Source organism: Lepus europaeus, chromosome 11 (genome assembly GCF_033115175.1).
Source record: "Lepus europaeus isolate LE1 chromosome 11, mLepTim1.pri, whole genome shotgun sequence".
Lineage (NCBI taxonomy): Eukaryota > Metazoa > Chordata > Mammalia > Lagomorpha > Leporidae > Lepus > Lepus europaeus.
Window position 1 is genome coordinate 17,219,102 of NC_084837.1, and position 23,157 is coordinate 17,242,258.

Below are 23,157 nucleotides of genomic sequence, written 5' to 3' on the forward strand. Positions count from 1 at the left end.
TTAAAGCATCCAATGTGGGGCAGGCACTGTGGCACAGCAGGTTAAGTTGAGGCCTGCAGAGCCAGCATCCCATATGGGTGCCGGTTCAATTCTTGGCTGCTCTTCTTCTGATTCAGCTCCTTACTAATGCTCTTGGGAAAGCAATGCAGGATGGCCCAAGTGCTTAGGGCCCTGAACCCACATGGAAGACCTGGAAGAAGCTGCTGGCCCCTGGCTTCAGCCTGGCACAGCCCTGGTTATTGCAGCCATCTGGGGAGTGATCTAGAGGATGGAAGATCTCTCTCTCTGGCTCTCCTTCTCTGTATAATCCTGTCTTTCAAAGAAATAAATAAACCTTTAAAAAAATCCAATTTGAATTAGATACTTTTATCTGTAAGGGGATAAAGTCAGCCTAGAAGCATTTTGACAAAGCTAAAGGACAGCTGTGTCTCACAAGTTGCAAAACCTGTTTGTAAGCACCTGTCCCATGGGGCACGTGGAAGGACCAATGTGCTGGGAGGACAGGTAGTTCCTCCGATTCTGCCTGTCCTGCAGGGAAATATGTAGGAGGATAGCAAGAGAATACAAGGGAAGTGTCATGTAAAACATTAAAACTAGGGCACCTGTGTTGTGGCTTAGAGGATAAAGCTGCGACCTACAATGCCAGCTTCCCATATGGTCATTGGTTCAGGTCCTGGGTGCTCCACTTCCAATCCAGCTCCCTGATAATGACTTGGGAAAAGCAGCAGAAGATGGCCCAAGTGTTTCAGCCCCTGCACCCATGTGGGAGACACAGATAAATCTCCTGGCTTTGGCTTGGGTCAGCCCTGACTGTCAGAGCCATCTGGGGAGTGGGCCAGTTGGTGGATCTCTCTCTATTCTGTGACTGTAACTTTCAAATAAATATATAAATCTTTAAGAAAAATGTTAAAGCTTGGCTGTAGGGATTTAGTGCTCAAATGGTTAAAAAAGGAGTCATTTCAGCCTTCTAAATTAAGAAAATTGAGTAACCTGTTTAAGCAGAAGCCATTGAACCATAGGATAGTAAAATTACCATATAAATGGCTTATAGTAAATGCATGAGAGAGTTGGACTTTAATGACTCATTCTCATTTGAGATCAACATAAAATTCCATTGCAAAGAAAATTTGCTGTATGTGTAGTGGTTTATTGGGCCAAAGAAAACCAATTTACAAAGCTTGCATTTGTTAAGTTCTGTCAGACTGCATTGGTTGCAGACATATCCACTCTGACACTTTAGTGGTTTCTCATGCTCTTGATGGACTAAGGTTTATATGGTGAATAAACAGCCTGACATTCCTTATTTTTTTGAATTTTCATTTTCATGTAAAAATTTAAGTACTTAGCTTATAAACCTGACATTTTTACTCATTCTTTTATAGGTACCTCCTACTTAACGGACATTGTGTGGTGGGCTGGCACAATTGCAAGTAAGTAGCACATGAGATAGAGTCTGGTCCTTTCCTTTGTTTCCAGAGAGTGGTCGTTCCTCTGGGCAGGGCTGGAGGGGGTGGGGTGAGCTTGACTCCATTCTTGGAAAGGTAGCCACAGAAAGTGTCAGTTGGGTACCTTGCTTCCCTCTTCAGTCAGTCTCCTTCTTCCAGCTGTCCTCTCCATTCCTGGAAGGGAAAGGGTGGGAGAGTGTGGAATGATGACTGGACGAGAGATGGCAGAGGCTCCTGCTGTCCATGATTAGTGCTGAATTTTTCCAGGACAAAGTGTCCTGGGCCTCAAGAAACCGAAACACCTCCTGCTTGCTCACGTGTAGTTGGTTGTTGACATTTGGTGAAATTCCATGTATTACAGTGCCTAGTTTTGCTCAATGCAGTTGATTGAATGGAGAGTTTCTTCTCACTTAAGACCGTATCAGAGATCATGTGCCATCACATAAATACAAGTGATAAAATTATGAGAGTTCAGAACTATAAATACATACAGCACAGTTGAAGTAGAAATATTATGTGGTATTTTGTCTCATCTTTAGGCAAGTGCTGATTGCTTTCATCTGAGAGCTTCTCTCGGGCTCTGTCTGGGAAGAGTATATGGTGTGGGCTGGTGTGGGCTGGTGCAGGGTGCCGTGTTTTTGTTACTGATGAAAGGGTGGCAGAGAAAAGATTACCTTGCTTCTTTGTCTCACATGGAAGAATTTCCAAGAGGACAAGGCAAAGAGAAAAGCAAGATATATTGAAAAGCAAGATTTAGTTAAGTCAGAGACCTCTGGACAGAGTGGCCAAGAGGGGGGCTCCAGGAGAGGCAAAAGCTGAAGGGGCTGGTGGTCCGGGGTTTTTTAAGCACAATTTTGGGGAAGAAAAAAAACTTGACAGGTTGACGTTCAGTTACAAGGCAAGGACAAAACCCACCAAAAGACCTGATCTGTAATCTTATTTGACGAGTGGTGGTAACTTGTTTTCACAGTAAACTGTGTGCTCAGAAGGATGGAATCACCACTCCCTGGCTATTCTAGTGTTACAACTGGAAGCCCCCAAGGAGTAGGGCAGGCACTTTTGACCTTGCAGATATAACTTTTGAGGTGGGGTAGCAAGCATTTTGCACCCTCAGTTTCTACTGGGACCAACCTGACTGCCTGCTAACCAGTCTGACTCCTCACATTCCCTCCCCCAGAAGAATGGACCCTAACTTCTATTAGGGGGTATGGGACAACAACTGCTCTGGTTCATTCAAGCTGAGTAGGGGCAGAGTAGGGACTGACAATCAATTCAGGGTTCCAGCAGGAGGGGGCCTCTCAAGGGAGACGCAGTGCCGGCTTCCAGAAACTGCTTCCATCTGAGGTTTCATGGGCATGGCCATCTAGAATTCCACTGTTTCGAGTCTGGAGAAAATGCATCTAACAAGCAGATTAAATACACAGGGTCTGAAACAAAGGACAGTCATTACTAGAGGACCTAAGAAAGGTGCTGTCCAAACCATGAGAAAGTTTTCCCACTGAGAGGCAAATAGACAAGAGGAACCTGATAATAATCAGGTAGGAATTAGGGCCTGGCCAGGTATGAGGCCCAGTCCTATCTATCTTTTCATATGGGGTTCTGGAAGAGACATAAGGGAGGTGTGAACCACCCTAGGGAAGGCATCCTGTTGACTTCCATTACCTAGCTGGCCAGGGAGATCTAGCCTGAAGAGAAGGCAGGTGACATCTCTAAAGGAAATTTACAGTTCTGCCTGCAGTGTTGCTGACCCTACCTGGCTGGCCCCTCAACAGTGGTGGTTACTTTGGAAGCTGGACTGAGTGAAAGGCTTTCTTCAACTTAGAGCCAACTGGGTCTGGCTTTGACCCAGGAGTCCTTTAACCTCTAGGGCAGTTCTGTTTCCAGTGACCCAGTTCTTGGCTGACAGAGCTGCCTGGGTTCTTCATACGCTGACTTCTTTTCTTTTTTTTTTTTTTTAATTTTTTTTTTTTTTGACAGGCAGAGTGGACAGTGAGAGAGAGACAGAGAGAAAGGTCTTCCTTTGCCGTTGGTTCACCCTCCAATGGCCGCCGCGGTAGCGCGCTGCGGCTGGCGCACCGCGCTGATCCTATGGCAGGAGCCAGGTGCTTCTCCTGGTCTCCCATGGGGTGCAGGGCCCAAGCACTTGGGCCATCCTCCACTGCACTCCCAGGCCACAGCAGAGAGCTGGCCTGGAAGAGGGGCAACCGGGACAGGATCGGTGCCCCGACCGGGACTAGAACCCGGTGTGCCGGCGCCGCAAGGCGGAGGATTAACCTAGTGAGCTGCGGTGCCGGCCCATACGCTGATTTCTATGTCCATCTGAAGCCCTGGATTTCCATATTGAAAACCAACACCATTTGTGGTGGGCTGGCCGGTTAGGTCTCCTGGATGGCAGATCACCGCGTAGAGCAGCCATTAATTGGCCTGCCACCTATTTTTATATTGCTCCTGCTGTCTAGCTTGCTGCTCTTCCTCCTGCTGTAAGGCAGGCCACGGAGGCAGCCTTTAAGAGGACGCAAGGCAAGGGGGTGCTCAGTCTCATCTCTGTTCTTTGGTGGCCTAAGGCAGAGATCTAGTCACAGACACGTTCTCACAATGGCTTTTCTGTGCGGTAGACAGTGCCCATGAGGAAAGCTATGTCCTTATTTTAAGATCAAACATGGTGACCACCTTATTTACAAATTTTGAAGTCATTAGTAAAGCTTTCTCTTCTTTCTTTCTTTTTTTTTTTTTTTTAAAGATTTACTTATTGAGGGCCAGCACCATGGCTCACTTGGTTAATCCTCTGCCTGTGGCACCAGTATCCCATATGGGCACCGAGTTCTGGTCCCAGTTGCTCCTCTTCCAGTCCAGCTCTCTGCTGTGGCCTGGGAAGGCAGTGGAGGATGGCCCAAGTGCTTGGGCCCCTGCACCCGCATGGGTGACCAGGAGGAAGCACCTGGCTCCTGGCTTCAGATCGGCGCAGCGCACCAGCTGTAGCTGCCATTTGGGGGGGGTGAACCAGCGGAAGGAAGACCTTTCTCTCTGTCTCTATCCCTCACTGTCTAACTGCCTGTCAAATAAAAAAAAAAAAAAGGATTTACTTATTTTACTTGAAAATCACAGTTAGAGAGTGAGAGAGTGAGAGAGTGAGAGAGAGAGAGAGAGGTCTTCCATTTGCTGGTTCACTCCCCAGATGGCTGCAATGGCTGGAGCTGCGCTGATCTGAAGCCAGGAGCCAGGAGCCTCCTCTGGGTCTCTCACATGGATGCAGGGGCCCAAGGACTTGGGCCATCTTCCACTGCTCTCCCAGGCCATAGCAGAGACCTGGATCAGAAGTGGAGCAGTTAGTTCTTGAACTGGCACCAATATGGGATGCCGGCACTGCAGACAGCACCTTTACTTGCTATGCCACAGTGCCGTCCCCTTCATTTGGTTTGAAAAGGGAGGTTTTGTCTGTTTACTGTGCCCATGCCAAAGTAAATCTAGCTCTGAAATCTTAATTTCTTCTATATGTAGCCAGGCTATTATTACAGAAAATTGTTAGCCATTCCAAATAAGTTCTAAAGATCAAACTGTATATCCTGGAGAGCCCTTCAGAATAGAGTCAGTTTCCCATCTTGAAGAGAATAGTGAAATAAGGGAACAAGTCAGCCTTCCCAAATCGCTTTCTGTTAATAACTTAATATCAAATGAAAACTTAGCAAGCAATTCTCTCAAATAACAAATTATGAAAACATTTACCAGAAGGTCCAATGTCTTCTATAAATTTCAAGACAAGAGTACATATGTTTGGAAACATCGCTTAAATATCTAATACTTGTTTGAAAGTATAAACATGTCGAAGATGGCGGAATAGGAAGGGAGCACATTGATAGTTCAGCAAGACACACAGGTTAATAAAAGTGGAGATACTGCAGGGTCAAGGAAGAGTAGGGGAAGAAACAGCAGCGGAAACTCTTCCGGAACTAGTGATTCACAGCGGACCTGCGTGGAGAGCGTGGGAGCCCAAGTTCGGGTCACCAGCGGCAGACTCAACACACCAGCGCTGGAACGCGAGGTGAGCTGAACCTCAATAGCCCGAGATACCAGCGGGCAAGCGGAAAGAGGAGGCTAGAGGGAACGAGGCTTGAAACTCCGTGGGAAAAGTTCACCAGGCTAACTAGAAGAGAGAGAGGAAAAAAAAAAAAAGTGACCGATACGGACACGAGTTTCTCTCTCTCTGCTCACCCCTCAAAGGCGAGCAAGACAAAGAGCAGGCGCCATTTTGGACATACGTCATAAGCAGAGTGACCTCAGGTCTGCACCGGCCCTGAGCCTAGCAGAAAAACCTGACTCTGGGGGGAGGGGTGAAATAACAGGAGATTAGGATCTAACTTGGCAATCCAGTGGGAGACTGCAGGAATTGGAGCCCACACTGAGGGCAGCAGAGATTCCCTGTGTGGTCCTTGGGAAAGAGCTTCCGATCTCTGGCTCCTGTGGGTATATCATTCGCCTGCTAACTACCTCCAATTACGTTCAGCTGTGCGGAATTACTTCCCTTTTGAATCAAAAAAAAAAAAAAAAAAAAAGAGATTTACCACGCCTAACCTGGGAGTGTCATCTTTGACACACCCTCAAACCTGAGGAACCAAACACAGCTCTCAGTCCACACTCATCTCAAGCTTCCAAGGCTCCACCGAAAGCAGACAGTCCACTTAATATAGAGCCATAGTGTAACAAGAAAAAACACCCCAGTGAAGAAACCAAATATCTCCAACATGCCAAACAACAAACGCAAAAACTGAGGTAACAAGAACAAGGAAGACACTATGATGCCCCCAAATGAAAAAGACATCCCAATTCAAGATTATGAAGATGATGAGATAGAAGAAGAAGCGGATCTCAAAAAATTGATAAGAACATTAAGAAGTTCTCAAAAACAAATTCTTGAACTACAGAAATCCTTAATGGACAAGATAGAAAATCTCTCTCATGAAAATGAAATATTAAGGAGGAATCAAAATGAAATGAAACAACTTGTAGAACAAGAAACCGTGGTAGTGACCAGAAATCATAATGAAATGAAGAAATCAATAGATCAAATGACAAACACATTAGAGAGCCTTAAAAACAGAATGGGCGAAGCAGAAGAGAGAATATCAGACTTAGAAGACAGAGAACAGGAAAGGAAACAGGCAAACCTAAGAAAAGAAGAAGAAATTAGAAATCTAAAAAATATTGTCGGGAATCTACAGGATACTATTAAAAAACCCAACATTCGGGTTCTAGGAGTTCCTGAAGGCATGGAGAGGGAAAAAGGATTAGAAGGCATTTTCAGTGAGATACTAGCAGAAAATTTCCCAGGTTTGGAGAAGGACAGAGCCATCTTAGTACAGGAAGCTTATAGAACCACTAATAAACATGACCAAAAGAGATCCTCACCACGACACATTGTAATCAAACTCACCACAGTGAAACATAAAGAAAAGATTCTAAAAGTTGCAAGAGAGAAACGTCAGATTACTCTCAGAGGATCTCCAATTAGACTCACAGCAGACTTCTCATCAGAAACCCTACAAGCTAGAAGGGAATGGCGAGATATAGCCCAGGTACTAAGAGAGAAAAACTGCCAGCCCAGAATATTATATCCTGCAAAGCTCTCATTTGTGAATGAAGGTGAAATTAAGACTTTTCATAGCAAACAGAAACTGAAAGAATTTGTTGCCACTCATCCTGCCCTGCAAAAGATGCTTAAAGATGTGTTACACACAGAAACACAGAAACATGGTCACCAATATGAAAGAAGGTAAAGGAAGGAAACCTCACAGCAAAAGATCACAGGAAGCTCAATTTCTCTTTGACATAGAATTAAACTCTGAAGCTCTGTTAAAGCAATGTGTTAAAGTAATCTAAAAACAAAAAGCAATTCAAATCAATTGGCAATCTACAAAAAGAGTTAAAGATTTTAAAAGCTATTATTAAAATTGCTATATTGGTCTACTATGCTATGTTATATGTGTGTACATATTGTATGTCCACATAGGAAATTTTATTAAGAGTTTTATTTTAAATGGCTTATAGATAAGATTGTCCATAAATTTAAGCTGCTAAAATCAATCAAAGATACATTTTAATTTGTGTGACCTGAATCTGTGTATCATGTTTTAAACTTGTTGGTAGAAAGAAACTAAAAACATTTTATATGGTTGTGCTTAAGTTTACTGGTTAAACAAACTGCACCATGTTAGATATTTAAGAGGTGTTTTCAAATACATGATTCTTAAAATTTATAGAAGGCATTAGACCTTCTGGTAAATGTTTTCTTAAGTTGTTATCTAATGGTTGAAACGGTTTGCTAAGTATTCATGTAATATTGCTATTGTCAGCAAGCGATCTAGGACTTGCTCCCTCATGTCTCTATTCTAAGCCCAACTTGTTCTTTCATTTCTCTATTCTCTTCAAGGTAGGAAACTAATTCTATTATGAAGGAATCTGTAGGACATACAATTTAATCTTTAGACCTTATAAAAGAGATGGCTAAAATTTTTCTGTAATAGCATAGCCAAAATAAGAGCTTAAATAATAATCTCATAGCTAGATTCACTTCGCCATCAGCGAAGTATACAGTAAGTAGAAAAAACCTCCCTTTCAGACCAAAGGGAAAGAAAGTTTTCAAGTGAGAATATAATTTTCCTCATGGGCATTGTCTACCTTAGAAAAACTACTACAGAACATGCCTGTGACTATAGACTTGTAGTTCAGGCCACCGAAGATTAGAGATGGGACATGGGCACTCCCTTGACTTGCATCCTCTGGTCTGCTTGAACACAAACCAGGAGGAAAAGAAAGCTCGGCATCAGAAGCAATGGGTGGCAGGCCTATTAATGGCTGATCTGTACAGTGGTCTGCCCTCAAGGAGACCCAACAGGCCAGTCCACTGCAGTGGCTTTCAATGTGGTAAGCCTGGGCTTCAGCAGAAGTCAGCTTGTGAAGAGCCCTGGCAGCTCTGCCAAGAGTTGGATCACTGGAAATGGACCTGCCCTGGAATCGAAGGATGCCCAGGTCAGAGCCACAGATCTCATTGGCTCTAAGCTGAAAAACCCTTCACTCAGCCCAACTTCCAAAGTGACCACTGCAGCTGAGGGTATGGTCAAGTAGGGTCAGCAACATTGCAGGCAGAACTGTAAATTTCTTGTTAGAGATGCCACCTGCCTTTACCTGGCCAGCTCTCCTCCCAGGCCAGCCAAGTAATGAAAGTCAACAGAGTGCCTTCCCCTAGGAGGTTCACACCTCCCTTAGGATATACCCCATGTGAAGAGATAGATAGGTCTGGGCCTCTTAATTTACAAGGCCTAAAGCCCAACAGATTATTATCAAGCCCCTTCTGTCAGGTCCTATTTGCCTCTCAGTCAGAAAACTTAATTGTAGCTTAGACAGCACCTTTCTTAGCTCCTCTAATAATGACTCTGTCCTTTGTTCTAGACCCTGTCTAGCGCACTTGGGCCTCATTCCTTTGTAATCATAACCTCTACTCTACCACCAATGGCTCTACTCCCAACCTGTGTGTACTGACGGTCCTCTTCCCCACTTAATGCTGTATAATTGTTCAAACCTGGTAAATGCCACTCTTAGGATCATTGGTTACTATCCTCACTCTGTCTTTTATGACCTTGTCTAAATATGATCAGAGTCGGCAAACTTGGAAGGCTTCCATAGCCTTGGCAACTCATGGCGACAGCCTAGGGTGGTTACTGGCGCCATAAACTAGAGTGTCAATTTGTTGGGTCAACAACAGGAGCCACTGTGCAGTTGCTCCTCATGCGGGATCTCTGTCCTTAATGTGCTGTACATTGTGATTTAATGCTATAACTAGTACTCAAACAGTATGTTTCACTTTGTGTTTCTATGTGGGTGCAAACTGTTGAAATCTTTATACTAAATTGATCTTCTGTATATAAAGAGAATTGAAAATGAATCTTGATGCAAATGGAAGGGGAGAGGGAGCGGGAGAGGGGAGGGTTGTGGGTGGGAGGGAAGTTATGGGAGGGGGAAGCCATTGTAATCCATAAGCTGTACACTGGAAATTTATATTCATTAAATAAAAGTTAAAAAAAAAAAAAGAAAGTATAAACATGTCAATAACTTAAACATTTTTAGTTTCTTTCTACTAAAAGATTTAAACATCTGTTACAGACATTTATTTAGGTCACATGAACCAAAAAGGTATTGCTGATTAACTTATTAGTTTAAATTTGAGCAATCTTTTACCTATAAGCCAGTTAAAACAGTCAATAAATTTTCCCATGTAGACATACAATTTGTATATGCATATAATGTAACATACAAGGTTAAACAATAAAGCAGTTTCAGTAATAGCTTCTTAAAATTTTTACCTGTTTTTTCAACTTACCATCAATTGACTAGAATTACTTCCTGCTCTTAGTAACCTGAATTAACCATACTTTTTCTCAGTTGGAACCTGTACTACATTATTGGCTTTGTCTGCTTACAGAAGTGTCCATCTATTTTTCTGACAATAGAGGTCAGAGAAAAAAGAATTCTTTTGGAACCTTTAAGAGGACATATTTAAACACAGAACCAATAATGTTTTAACTTCCATGAGCAGTAAATCTGATTTTTAGTGTTTGGAGAACACAAAACTGTAGATGACAAAAGACTTTAAATAGTCATGATTAAAATTGTAAACCCATTAACCAATGAAAAGAGGCACTTGCTTCCTCCACGCATTATTTTTGAAAGCACCTGTAGGATCTTACAGATCCCTTTTAAGACCTCTGGCCTTTCTCATTAAGATAGCCATCATGTCTGATAACAATACAAGATCATTAGGCTGGCCCCATGGCTCACTTGGCTAATCATCTGCCTGCGGTGCCAGCACCCTGGGTTCTAGTCCCGGTCGGGCCGCCAGATTCTGTCCTGGTTGCTCCTCTTCCAGGCCAGCTCTCTGTTGTGGCCCGGGAAGGTGGTGGAGGAAGGCCCAGGTGCTTGGGCCCTGCCCCCGCATGGGAGACCAGGAGGAAGCACCTGGCTCCTGGTTTCAGATCGGCACAGCGCAGCCGGCTGCAGCGCGCCAGCCATAGCAGCCATTTGGGTAGTGAACCAACGGAAGGAAGACCTGTCTCTCTGTCTCTGTCTCTCTCACTGTCTAACTCTGCCTGTCAAAAAAAAAAAAATCATTTAACTTTTGTAACTTTTGGACATTTGTATAATAGTAGCATTTTACATTATGATAACTTAAAATTTAGCACCACTTCACATCTTGACAGTCTCTTTAATGTAATCTTTATAGCCTTATTAGTTGGAATCTCTACAAGATGAGAGATGTATCCTTTGACATTGTCCAGGGCCCAACTGGAAATATCAAAATCCAAAGAATTTGGAACTTGGATTTTTTGATTGCCTGTCAAAGTTGCCAAGAAGGCTTAAAATATCTGGGCCGGAGCCTTGGCTCAACAGGCTAATCCTCCGCCTAGCGGCGCCGGCACACCAGTTTCTAGTCCCGGTCAGAGCGCCAGATTCTGTCCCGGTTGCCCCTCTTCCAGGCCAGCTCTCTGGTATGGCCAGGGAGTGCAGTGGAGGATGGGCCAAGTCCTTGGGCCCTGCACCCCATGGGAGACCAGGAGAAGCACCTGGCTCCTGCCTTGGGATCAGCATGATGCGCCCGCTGCAGTGCGCCAGCCACGGCGGCCATTGGAGGGTGAACCAACGACAAAAGGAAGACCTTTCTCTCTGTCTCTCTCTCTCTCACTGTCCACTCTGCCTGTCTGGTAGAAACAGGATCCCTTAACTTCATGATGTAATATAGACAAGATTTGATTATTGTTAGAAAGTGATCACCAAAATGTTTAGAATAATGATAATTAATCAAACCATGACTCTTAAAACTCAGCTGTTTTTAACTATTCAGAACTTAACAGAAATATTAATAGAACACAATAGATTACTTCAACAAAACACAAAATCTGTATCTCTTTGGTCATCCCAAAAATCGGAAATAAAAACTTAAATATAGGAGCTAGCATATGGAATCATCCCATAACTTGGAACAATTTTAACAGAGTCAGAACAAAGAAAGAGAAAATAGCTTACTGGGGCTGGCTAGAAAACTGACAGAGAGTCACCAATTAAACACAACTATTACAAGGAGATGTTGCAGTTTCTAAACACATTTTTAAGACTATTTCAAAATATTTACTAACATACGTGTATTGCAGAAACCTCATTGTTTTAAGAGGATCAAATTCTAATTATATGTCAAAGAAAAATAGATTAATATCTTTTATATCCAAAAATTTCTTTCATAACCTTCTGTGACTTCCTCACACCTTCAGCAACTTACTTAAACATTCCTATCTATTCCATTTTAGTCTAAAGTGAACTAGCCATTAGGATAAAGTAATTCTTACAAACCATGTCCTTTCAAAAAAAAAAAAAAAGTCTTTCCTTCTTAACCTTCCTTACCAAGAACACGTTAAGAATATGTTTTATTTGTAAGCTTTTTCCATTTGCTGATTTCCTTGATTTACATTTTGAAATAACCGTTTAAAATCTACAATTTAAGACAGCATTTTCTAAATAATATAATACATAAAATTTCAACTTTAGTTACTTTCAAACACTGTTAAACTATTTTTGATATGGACAGTTTATGAAAACATATGGTAACAAACCCAAATAGTTTTTCCATAGAATCTAGGGTGCTAAGAGTACCAAAGTTTACATTTAGACACAATTAGCTCATTTGCCTTTACCCAACTTACATTTAGCAATTACACCTAGATGACTTAAGATGCTAATATTATATCACACATTTATCTGAATTAAAGTCAAAATTACATTAATATGGCATTCTAGTCCATTTTATAAAATTCTAGCTATGAGTCAGTGACATTAAGTGCTGATTACCCATTGCTATTTCATCAGAAACTTGTTATTTCTTTTAAAGGCAATGATCTTCCTAGAGTCAAAAGAGAAAAATTCCTTTAAACCCAATGTCCAGTTACAGCTGAACCAAATTTTCATGTATGAGTTTGTTATTTACCAAAGACATCTTTTTAGATTCTAATTGAATCTGAGTCTGTTTTCTTTTTACCCAATAAAACACCTTGGGCCAGTGATACCTATTCAACAGTCTGCTACTTGGGACTGGCTATGAAATCAGGCAGCTGCAAGACAGATCTCAAGGGTGACTGTCAGCGAGGGGCTCATGTGCCAAGGATGAGATTAGAGATTGTTCACTGTTGTCTTAGGTTTAATGGGAGAGGGCATCCATCAGATCAGATGGGCACCCCTCCAGAGAGATTCCTAAGGAGGAGAATCAGATAGGGGACAAAATAAAGGGCAGTGACCTACAAGGAGGCCCCTGTAAGAGCCTGCAAAGAGCCAGAGTAGAGGGAGAGAATCTGGAGGCCCTACAAAGAGACAATAACCTTACACCCCAGACAAAAAGATAATACTAGAAGTGTCTAGTCATGCAGCTGTCAGTCAGCTCAGCCCCAGGCATGAGGAGTCAGGTCGGGAGGTAACTCAAGAAGTCCAAGACTTCATCATCTGAGGCTCCTGGGCCTGGATTTTTGCCTAGAACCCACCCCCCTACCCTGGGTAAAATTACAACAATGAGTGCAATGGTTGCTTGATAAAAACTCTCCTCCACCGGGGGTTAAAAGCCTCAACAGTAGTCAAACAGAGGGACCCTGGTGGCTCACTAGATGGACCCAAGGACCCTGTGAATTTGATGCATATTGGAGCACATGCGGAGTAATAGAGGCAACAGAGAAGTTAGGAGTCAGAGTTCTGAGATAGGGAGTCGGAGTAGAGGGGCTGGCAAGTCTTAGAACTCACTTAGGCTAACTTCTCCATCCTTTCACTTATAACCAGGCCAGGAAGTACTGCACAAAAAGATGAGGCATTTTTCTTTAAGCTCAGAGGTCAAAGAAATCTCAAAGTAGATGGTTTGTCTCCTATCTGGAATGAGAGGATAATAACAGAAGTGAACCTCATTTCTCATCTCTCCTGAGTTTGAGACGTCTCTTAAAACTGTGATGTCCAGATGTGCACTGAAGCCCACAGGGAAGGGAGGAAGGTGCACACATTACCCACTCTTGATCAGCCTTCCTCACCTGTAGCCTAGGGTATGTATTTGGTAGAAATGTACACGCAGGGAGTGATCAGTCCCCTTACTGGTATTGTCTTAGACTGGGCCTCTGCCTGGTCAAATATATACCTTTACTTTGTTGTTTTTTTTTTTTTCAGGCAGAGTTAGACAGTGAGAGAGAGAGACAGAGAGAGAGAGAGAAAAGTCTTCCTTTTTCCGTTGGTTCATCCCCCAAATGGCCACTACGGCCAGTGTGTTGCGGCTGGCACACTGCGCTGATCCGAAGCCAGGAGCCAGGTGCTTCTTCCTGGTCTCCCATGCGGGTACAGGGTCCAAGGACCTGGGCCATCCTCCACTGCACTCCCGGGCCACAGCAGAGAGCTGGACTGGAAGAGGAGCAACCGGGACAGAATCCGGTGCCCAGACCAGGACTAGAACCTGGTGTGCCGGCACCACAGGTGGAGGATTAGCCTAGTAAGCCGCGGCGCTGGCCATGGTTTGTTCTTATACATAAGGAAAATAGTTGTTCTACTCCTCGTAACCTTGAGTCTTGTCTAATATTGGGCCTGATTTCAACAATGAGCCTTCATGGCAAGAGTCTTAGCCAAGGTGTTTTTAAGCCAGAGTCTGGTGAGAGAGTGCCTGTCCTGGTTACCACCCAGGCTGATGACTAGGCAGGTGGAGGAACAAAGAAGCAGAGTAGGGGAATAAAATCCTCCCCAGTAAACCTCCTCTGAGGTATGGGCTACACAGGAAGGACCTGACAGAGGGGACCCAAAAGAGGGGACTTGAGAAGGACGGTGTGGGATACCAGAGACATGCTGATACTTGCCTACAGAAGTTCAGCTCATGTGGGGACTTAATGAGAGTCTAGGTAAAAAAAAAACCTGCCTGTCTGAAAAAGGAATAATTAAACTTGAACCCAGAGCTAATGAACGAAACATATCTAGGGAATACCCACTAATGGGACCAGGAAATCAAATCTGTAGGAATCGAGGAGACCTGGTGAGGTACGGAAAACATTTAGAGGAGCAGAGAGAGACTGAAATTTTGTCAGGATCTGGGGTAAAGGAAAAACTCATGGAGGCATGGAGCCTGGAGCCCATGGCCTCGCTCCAAGCTGTGCCCAGCCTCACCGACAAATTGATCTCCGAGGAAGGAAGAACAGGATGCAGTTTTCAGCCCGACACCCTAATGGGCTGTCAGAGTCTGCTTTCTGGTCAAGGAGTCCTTGACAAAAACCAGAGAGTGACCCTGGCCTGAATTTCAAGATTACTCCAAGTCCGTCTCCCAGTCTTGCCTGTCGGGCCAGTCCCCCAGGAAAGGAAGCTGAGTTGGACCGGACCAACGTTCCCAGAGCTGAGATGAGAAGTATGAAGAGTGGAGCATCTGGCTTTGTGGCTCGTGAGGACTCCAAAGAGCAGGGGCCTCATTCCCTGCAGGAAAATGCGTTTCCTGACCCGGCACCATTTCGGCTGTCGGAGTCTGGTGCCCAGCCAGGAGTGTAGCCCCAGCCAGAATCCATAAGTTGTCTCAAAGCCTTCTCCCTATCCCATGCCAAGGGCTGATCCATGCAAGAGGGAGGGGAGGTATTTTACAGCCCAGTGCCCACACGGGCTTGTCTAGGTGTGGGGTCCAGCCAAGAGATTTTCAGAACACACTGGGGAGTGCCCCAGCCCCTTCAATCATCTCAATGCCTTTTCCCAGTTTCTTTATGAAGGGCCGATCCATATTGGAGAAGAGAGGGGTTAGAATAGAATCTCAGCTCCAGGGGGTTGTTCTAACCTAATCAGCAAGCCTAGCCCCTGAGTCTTAGGGCTGGCAGCCATGCTGATCACCTTTAACTGGCTGACAGGGACCCTGTGTTTTTGAGAAAATGAGAGCGTTTCAACGGAGGGAGTGCAAAACTCTCCAAAAAACAAACAAACAAAAAAACAAGAAGCAAGAGCAGTCCGCCCGCTTGCCTGTCCAGGGAGATAATCCAATACTGGCTGGAACTGAAGTCGAACGGGATCTGAGTCACGTTGGAGTTGCTATCTGAGCAGCAGGGAAAAGGTTACCTTGGTTCTTGTCTCACATAGAAGAATTTCCAAGAGGACAAGGCAAAGAGAAAATCAAGGTGTATTTAAAAGCAAGATTTATTTAAGTCAGGGACCTCCTGGCAGAGTGGCCAGGGGTGGGGCTTCAGGAGAGGCAAAACCTAAAGGGACTGGTGGTCCTGGGGTTTTTAAGCACAATTTTGGGGAAGAAGCTGTCAGTCAGTATAAGGAGGGGACAAACTCATCACAAGACCTGATTTATCATCTTTTCACCCTGTCTTGCTCATGAGAAAACAAAAGAGCCATCAGAAGGGTGGCTAATTTGTTTTACAGTGAACTGGGAGCTCAGGAGGCATCACCACTCCGTCGCTGTTCTCATGGTAAGATTGGAAGTTCCCAAGGAATGGGGTAGGCACTTTTAATCTTGCTAAAGGTAATGGAAGCAAGCATTCCACACCCTCGGTTTCCACCAGGACCAACCTGACTGCCTGTTAACCAGTCTGACTCCTCCCATTCTCACTGGATGTGCCAGCAGCCTGTCGCTGTGGCCAGCTGTAGACAGCTGAGTAGGTCGCAGGCCACTTGACGGATCACAAGAAGCTCTGCTCCACTCAGCTTAGGACAAGGATACGTGAAGGGAGTGGAAATATACTCAGCGTCGTGCCCACTGTCGATAACCGTTGGGAAGATTGAGCATTTCCATAGAAGGCTCAAACTCCTTCCCCAGCTAAGACCAGTGTGGGGCCTGCCCTCTGTCACCATGAGCCTCCAGTAGAAATGGAACCCCAGATCTGATTCCTCACAAGGGAAAGAAGTAGTCCTTTCAGAGCCGAGCCTTGATCTGCACTAAAAGAGAGTGGTGTCCTTGTGATTGTCTTGACAGTGGCTGTTGGCCAAATTGGAAACTTTCTGGCTTACACGGCAGTCCCCACAGTCCTCGTGACTCCCCTGGGTGCCCTCGGAGTGCCATTCGGGTAAGCGCTAAGATTATGTGTTTTGGTCTTCAATGCATAGTTTAGATGTGAAGAAATTTTCATTTAAAATGTTTCTGTTAAAATAATAACAGTAAAATTATACCTGAAGATAGATATTCAGTATTTTACTCTATGTCATTTAATTTTAACCCTTCAGGTGTAGTATTGTGCATTACTAACACTTCTCCTAGAAATTTGCCTCACTGTGTTTCGAATTGTAAGTTATGCGTGGAAGCCAATGTCTGATGCTGCCACTCCCCTGGGGTTTGCCCTGGAAAATGTCTTAGAGACTATGGATTTTTCCCAAGAAGCAAAATGAGTTTATTGGTGTTTTATCCGGGTGCTTAGCATCCCTTGCTGAATACTGGACAGTCCCCAACTCACCCCTGGAATTACTTAATTTAGGACAAATGACACATGAGTACCAATGGACATGAAATAAAATCCAAGTTCCAGCTCATGGAATCATTGATTTTTTTTAAAATTTTTTATTTTTTTGCTATATTCCAGACAGACCCTGAAATCCTTGCAAAGAAGTATGTTTGTGATAGATGTATTTGGGTTTGCACCTTAAAGTACTGTGGGCTAAAAATCACAAATATGAGGTGGAACTTTGGCACAGTCGTTAAGCTATGGTTTGGGGAAGTCCACATCCCAAATCACAGTGCCTGGGTTCAAGTCCAGGCTCCACCTCCATTCAGTTTCCTGCTAATGTGCACCCTCAGCACGGCTCCATCCTGGCTGTTGCAAGCATTTGGGGAGTGAACCAGAAGATGGGATGGGAGCACTTCCTGTTTGCGTCTCAAATAAATACATTAATTAAATAGAAAAGCATAATGTTATCACATTTTTATTTATTTTTTAAAAAGATTTTTAAAGTTTATTTAAAAGAATTATAGAGAGGGAGAAGCAGGGAGAGAATCTTTCATTAACTGGTTCATTCCCCAGATGGCCACAACAGTCAGGGCTGGGCCAGGCAGAAACCAGGAGCCAGGAGCTTCTCCCCAATCTCCCACATGGGTAGAAAGGGCCCAAGCACTTTTGCCATCTTCCACTGCTTTTCCTAGGCCATTAACAGGGAGCTGGATTGGAAGTAGAGCAGCCAGGACACAACTTAGTGCCCATATGGGATGCCAGAATTGTAGGCAGTAGCTTTTCCCACTATGCCACAATCCAAGCCCCTATTATCACATTTTTAAAGTGTCAAGTATTAGAGAAGAATAATCACCTGTTATACTAACATACTGCATTTACTATTAGAATTTTTTTTTCTTTTGTTTGTGCATTTTTCACTTTTTTTAAACAGATTTATTTATTTATTTATTTATTATTATTATTTTTTTTTGACAGGCAGAGTGGACAGTGAGAGAGAGACAGAGAGAAAGGTCTTCCTTTTGCCGTTGGTTCACCCTCCAATGGCCGCTGCGGTAGGCACGCTGCAGCCGGCGCACCGCGCTGATCCGAAGGCAGGAGCCAGGTGTTTATCCTGGTCTCCCATGGGGTGCAGGGCCCAAGGGCTTGGGCCATCCTCCACTGCACTCCCTGGCCACAGCAGAGAGCTGGCCTGGAAGAGGGGCAACCGGGACAGGATCGGTGCCCCGACCGGGACTAGAACCTGGTGTGCCGGCGCCGCAAGGCGGAGGATTAGCCTAGTGAGCCGCGGCGCCGGCCAGATTTATTTATTTATTTGAAAGGCAGAGTTGCAGGGGGCCGGCGCTGTGGCGTAGCAGGTAAAGCTGCCACCTGCAGTGCCGGGATCCCATATGAGAGCCGGTTCCAGCTGCTCCACTTCCAATCCAGCTCTCTGCTATGGCCTGGGAAAGCAGTAGAAGATGGCCCAAGTCCTTGGGCCCCTGCACCCACATGGGAGACCTGGAAAGAAGCTTTTGGCTCCTCGCTTCAGATCAGCACAGCTCTGGCCGTTGTGGCCATCTGGGGAGTGAACCAGCAGATGGAAGACCTCTCTCTCTCTCTCTCTCTCTCTCTCTCTGCCCCTCCTCTCTCTCTGTAACTCTGACTTTCAAGTAAAATAAATAAATCTTAAAAAAAAAAAAAAAAGGCAGAGTTACAGAGAGGCCAAGGCAGAGAGAGTGAGAGAGAGGTCTTCCATCCGATGGTTCACCCTCCAAATGGCCACAACGGCCAGAGCTGGGCCATTCCGAAGCCAGGAGCTTCTTCTAGGTCTCCTGCATGGGTGTAGGGCTCCATGGACTTGGGCAACCTTCTTCCGCCTTCCAAGGCCAAAGCAGGGAGCTAGATCAGAAGTGGAGCAGTCAGGAATCTAACTGGTGCTCAAGTGGGATGCTGGCACTGCAGGCAGTGGCTTTACTCACTACACCACAGAGCCAGCCCCTTCGCTTATTTTTTTAAACTTAAAGTATTTTACAAATTTTATTTGAAAGGCAGAGAGAGAGCTCCCAAAGCTGGGGGTTGGCCAGAGCCAAAGCTGGGAAATGGAAACACAATCGAAGTCTCCCACACAGGGGTAGGAACCGAATCACTTGAGCCCTCACTGCTGCCTGCCGGGATCTGCATTAACAGGAAGTTGGAGTCAAGAGCTGGCATTGGAAATTGAGCCCAAGTACTCTGATTTGGGATGTGGGTGCCTTAACTCCTAGGCTGAACACCTGCCCCAACTTACCATGTTTTTAAATAATGCATTACTTGTAGTTATTTTGACAGTTTTTGTTTTTTACTTTCTTACTTAGCATAGTTGTTTTGATGATTTGTTTTATAAATATAGATGCAATACTTTTTTTTTTTGGTCATCAGAAAATGTGTTTTTATACTGTGATATATTTCATATCTACTGAGAAAATAATATAAAGTGTCATGAGTTAAGAATGCTGCAAACAATGTACTAGCTATGCATGGAATTCATATGAAAATCCCATTTGTATAAAGATAAATAAATTTCAATAAATTCTTAATTATTTTTCTTAAAAATTAAATGAAAAATAAGGTATGGCTATAAAGAGAATGTGGCTTTTCTAGAGAAAGTGTATTCAGTTGGTAGACAAGAACAGACAGTTTGGTTTAAATTTTAATGAATCATTTTTTGGTCACTGAAGGTCCATTTTAGCTTCTTACCTTCTGAAGGAAAAGCTCAACATCTTGGGCAAGTTGGGGTGTCTGCTGAGCTGTGCAGGTTCCGTGGTCCTGATTATCCACTCCCCGAAATCTGAGAGTGTGACGACGCAGGCCGAACTGGAGGAGAAGCTGACCAATCCAGGTAACTTCTCTGGCAACGCTGCCAAGAGTGCATGTCCAGGCTGCACATAACGCCCCCTGGTGGTACGAGTGAACCGTGTGTCCACCCTGGCCTGCCTCTCAGGTCTGCATTCTGCAGGCCCACGTGTGTCAGTCGGCTGTGAGCTAGAGCTCCCACTGACCACCCTAGGGGCCCCCAGCTTGGCGGTGTTGGAGTCCTGTGCATTTATCCTTCACCCTCCTGCCTACAGGGGCTTCCTCCACTGCCTTGGATGCTCTGAACCCTGAGTGGATCCTCATGGTCACTGTCACCTCTCCCTCATCTCCCTCACACTCCTCCTGACCCTCCTACTCTCAGAACTTAGCACTGCACGCACTGGTTCCCTCTGGACCTTGTGCATCAGCGCCTTCCCTTTCCATCCCCTGTGCTCCGTGCTACCACCTCTGACCACTGCACCTACCGGGCTGCCTCCTGACCTCTGACTGCTGCCCTCTCCCCTTACCATCCTCCCTGCTGTCCCTGCTGTGGAGCATGTCCTGTGGGGTTGTCCCTCCTCCTACTTAGAACTCTCTGAGAGCAGAGACTAGGCTTATTTATTTTTTCTGACATATAGTAGCTTCTTTTATTGACAAATTCAATTAGAAACACTATGTACATAATTATACCAGCCTTACAGTACAGATTTTTTTCTAGACTGCTTCCAGAAGATCATTCTGCATTGCTTGCAATGATTTTAGGCAGGTGCCAACACAAAACAACCTTCACACCAATGTTCAAATGCAGAGCATCTTTAGGTTGCAAAGAGTGACCCTTCCTTTGCAGCTCTCAATTTGCAATGGTGGGCATAGCAACAGAAACATCTATACAGCTTGTAAAGGGATTTATAGTGTAATTAGCCAAGACTATTTCCTTACCATGTTGTACCCCAAATGTTTGCATTGTGATATTTATTTCTTCCCATAAATGTCAATATATTTCCAATACTGCAAGAAACAAGAATACAAAGATATTTAAAAAAAAAAAAAAGACCTAAGAACTAGAGTATAGTGTCCTGATTATTTTATGGTAATTTTGTAAAAATATTTTATATATTTATTTGAGAGGCAGAGTTACAGAGAGAGGGAGAGACATAGAGAAAGATCTTCCATCCACTGGTTCATTTCCCAAATGGCCACAATGATGGGCTAGGCCAGGCGGAAGCCAGGAGCCAAGAGATTCTTCTGGGTCTCCCATGTGGGTGCAGGGGCCCAAACACTTGGGCCACCTTTTACTGGTTTCCCAGGCCATAGCAGAGATCTGGATCGGAAGAAGAGCAGCCAGGACTAGATCTGGTGCCAATCTGGCTACAGGTGGAGGCTTAGCCTACTATACCACACTGCTGACCTCTATTTTATAGTAATTTCAGGAGGGACATCTCCAAACGCTGCTTATCTATTGATAAATGTGGATGATACCAGTATATCTAGCTCCTCAGTTTTTTGTACCAAACATGTTTAATTTGAATATCACTATAAAAATTTGGTATGAAGATGTGATAGTAGCAGAAAAAATTTTCTTTCCTTTTTAAAAAATGTTTTGGGACCTGGTGCTGTGGAGCAGTAGGATGAGCTACTGCCTACAGTGCTGGCATCCGGAATGAGCACCAGTTCAAGAACCAGCTGCCCCACTTCAGATCCAGCCCCCTGCAAATTAAAAAAAAAAAAAAATTCTATTTATTATTTACTTGAAAGTGAGAGAGAAAGAGATACTGATCTTCTGTCAGCTAGCTTACTCCCCAGTAGCCTGCAAAGTCAGAGCTGGGCCAGGGCAGAGCCAGAAACCAGGGACTCAATCCCGGTCTCCCATGTAGGTGGCAGGAACCCAAGTACTTTAGCCATCACCACTGCCTCCTGGGTTGTGCAGTAACAGGAAGCTAGATCAGAAGCAGAGGGGAGACTTGAATGCAGATACTCCAGGATGGGATGTGGACATCCCAAGTCATTACATGAACCAGAATTTTTCTTTTAGACATGAAAAACTTGTTTTTTTCTTAAGTTATTATTATTACTTTTAAAGATTTATTTATGTATTTGAAAAACAAAGTTGCAGTTAGAGAGAGAGAATCTTCCATCCACTGGTTCACTCTCCAAATGGTCTTGGTGGCTGGGGCTGGGCCAGGCCAAACCCAGGAGCCTCAAGCTTCATCTGGGTCTCCCAAATGGGTGGCAGGGTCCCAAGCACTCTGGTCATCTTCCAGTGCTTTCCCAGGTGCATTAGCGGGAGCTGGATCAGAAGTGGAGCAGTAGGGACTCAAACCAGCAAAAATATGGGATGATGGCTCTTCTGCAGGCTACATCATACCACTGGCCCCAAAAGGCTTGTTTTTCAACTGAAATATAAAATGGTACTATTCTGATTGCTTAATATACTAAACATTTTTCTAGTTTTTTTGCTGAAGTTAAAACACCAGAATTAATTTTTTGCCAAATAATTGCCCCAGATAAAACTTAAGTGAGCACTTGTTTATATTTTTGAAATCCCTGATATGTGATCTCTGATATTCAGAGGTGAAAGAATAGAAACACCTGGAAAATTCTCTCAATAAAGAATGCCAGGGACTGGCACTGTGGCACAGCAGGTAAAGCCACTGCCCACAGTGCCAGCATCCCATATGAGTGCCAGTTCAAGTCCTGGCTGCTCCACTTCTGATCCAGCTTTCTGCTACGGCCTGGGAAAGCATAGAAGATGGCCCAGGTCTGTGGGCCACTGCACCTGCCGGGGAGACTCAGAAGAAGCTCCTGGCTCCTGGCTTCAAATTGGCCCAGCTCCAGCTGTTCCTGCCATTTGGGGAGCGAACCATTGGATGGAAGACTTCTCTCTCTCTTTCTCTCACTGCCTCTGCCTCTCTGTAAATCTGCCTTTCAAAAAAATAAATATATATTAAAAAAAGAGAATGCCATGTATTAATCTGCTTCTCGTTACTACAACAAAATATCTGAGACAGAGTAGTTAAGAATGAAAGAGGTTTTCCCAGTTTTGGAGCCTGCAGGTCCAAAGGCCCCATGGCAGATGCCAGGGCGCATGCAGAGACAGGATCACATGGTGAAGGAGGAAGCAGGGGGAGAGTGGGTGGAGACAGATTCAGGTTCTCATAACCACCCAAAGTGACCTACGGATCTTCCACAAGGCCCCACCCCCTAGAGGATCCAACCTCTCCTGATAGCACCACCCTGCAAACCAACCCTTTAGCTCAGGCATCGGGAGCAGATCACTGGGTCTGGCCCTTCGAATCACTGGCAGTACTCAAAATTCAGTAAACCTTAAGTAGGCTAATTTTTTAAAAAGATTTATTTTTCTGAGAGGCAGAGTTACAGACAGAGGGAGAAACAGGGAGAGAGGTCTTCCATCTGCTGGTTCAGTCCCCAAATGGCAA

At 44.5% G+C, this 23,157-nt stretch overlaps 1 protein-coding gene across 1 annotated transcript in view; it reads left to right on the forward strand.

Moving 5' to 3' along the window:
* Nucleotides 1-23,157, forward strand: part of NIPA1 (NIPA magnesium transporter 1) — a 51,970-nt gene that overhangs the window by 19,895 nt on the left and 8,918 nt on the right. The window contains exons 2-4 of the mRNA XM_062205026.1: nt 1,383-1,430; nt 16,444-16,534; nt 19,606-19,766. Of these exons, the coding sequence (XP_062061010.1) occupies nt 1,383-1,430; nt 16,444-16,534; nt 19,606-19,766 (300 nt within the window). The remainder of the gene's footprint in view (nt 1-1,382; nt 1,431-16,443; nt 16,535-19,605; nt 19,767-23,157) is intronic.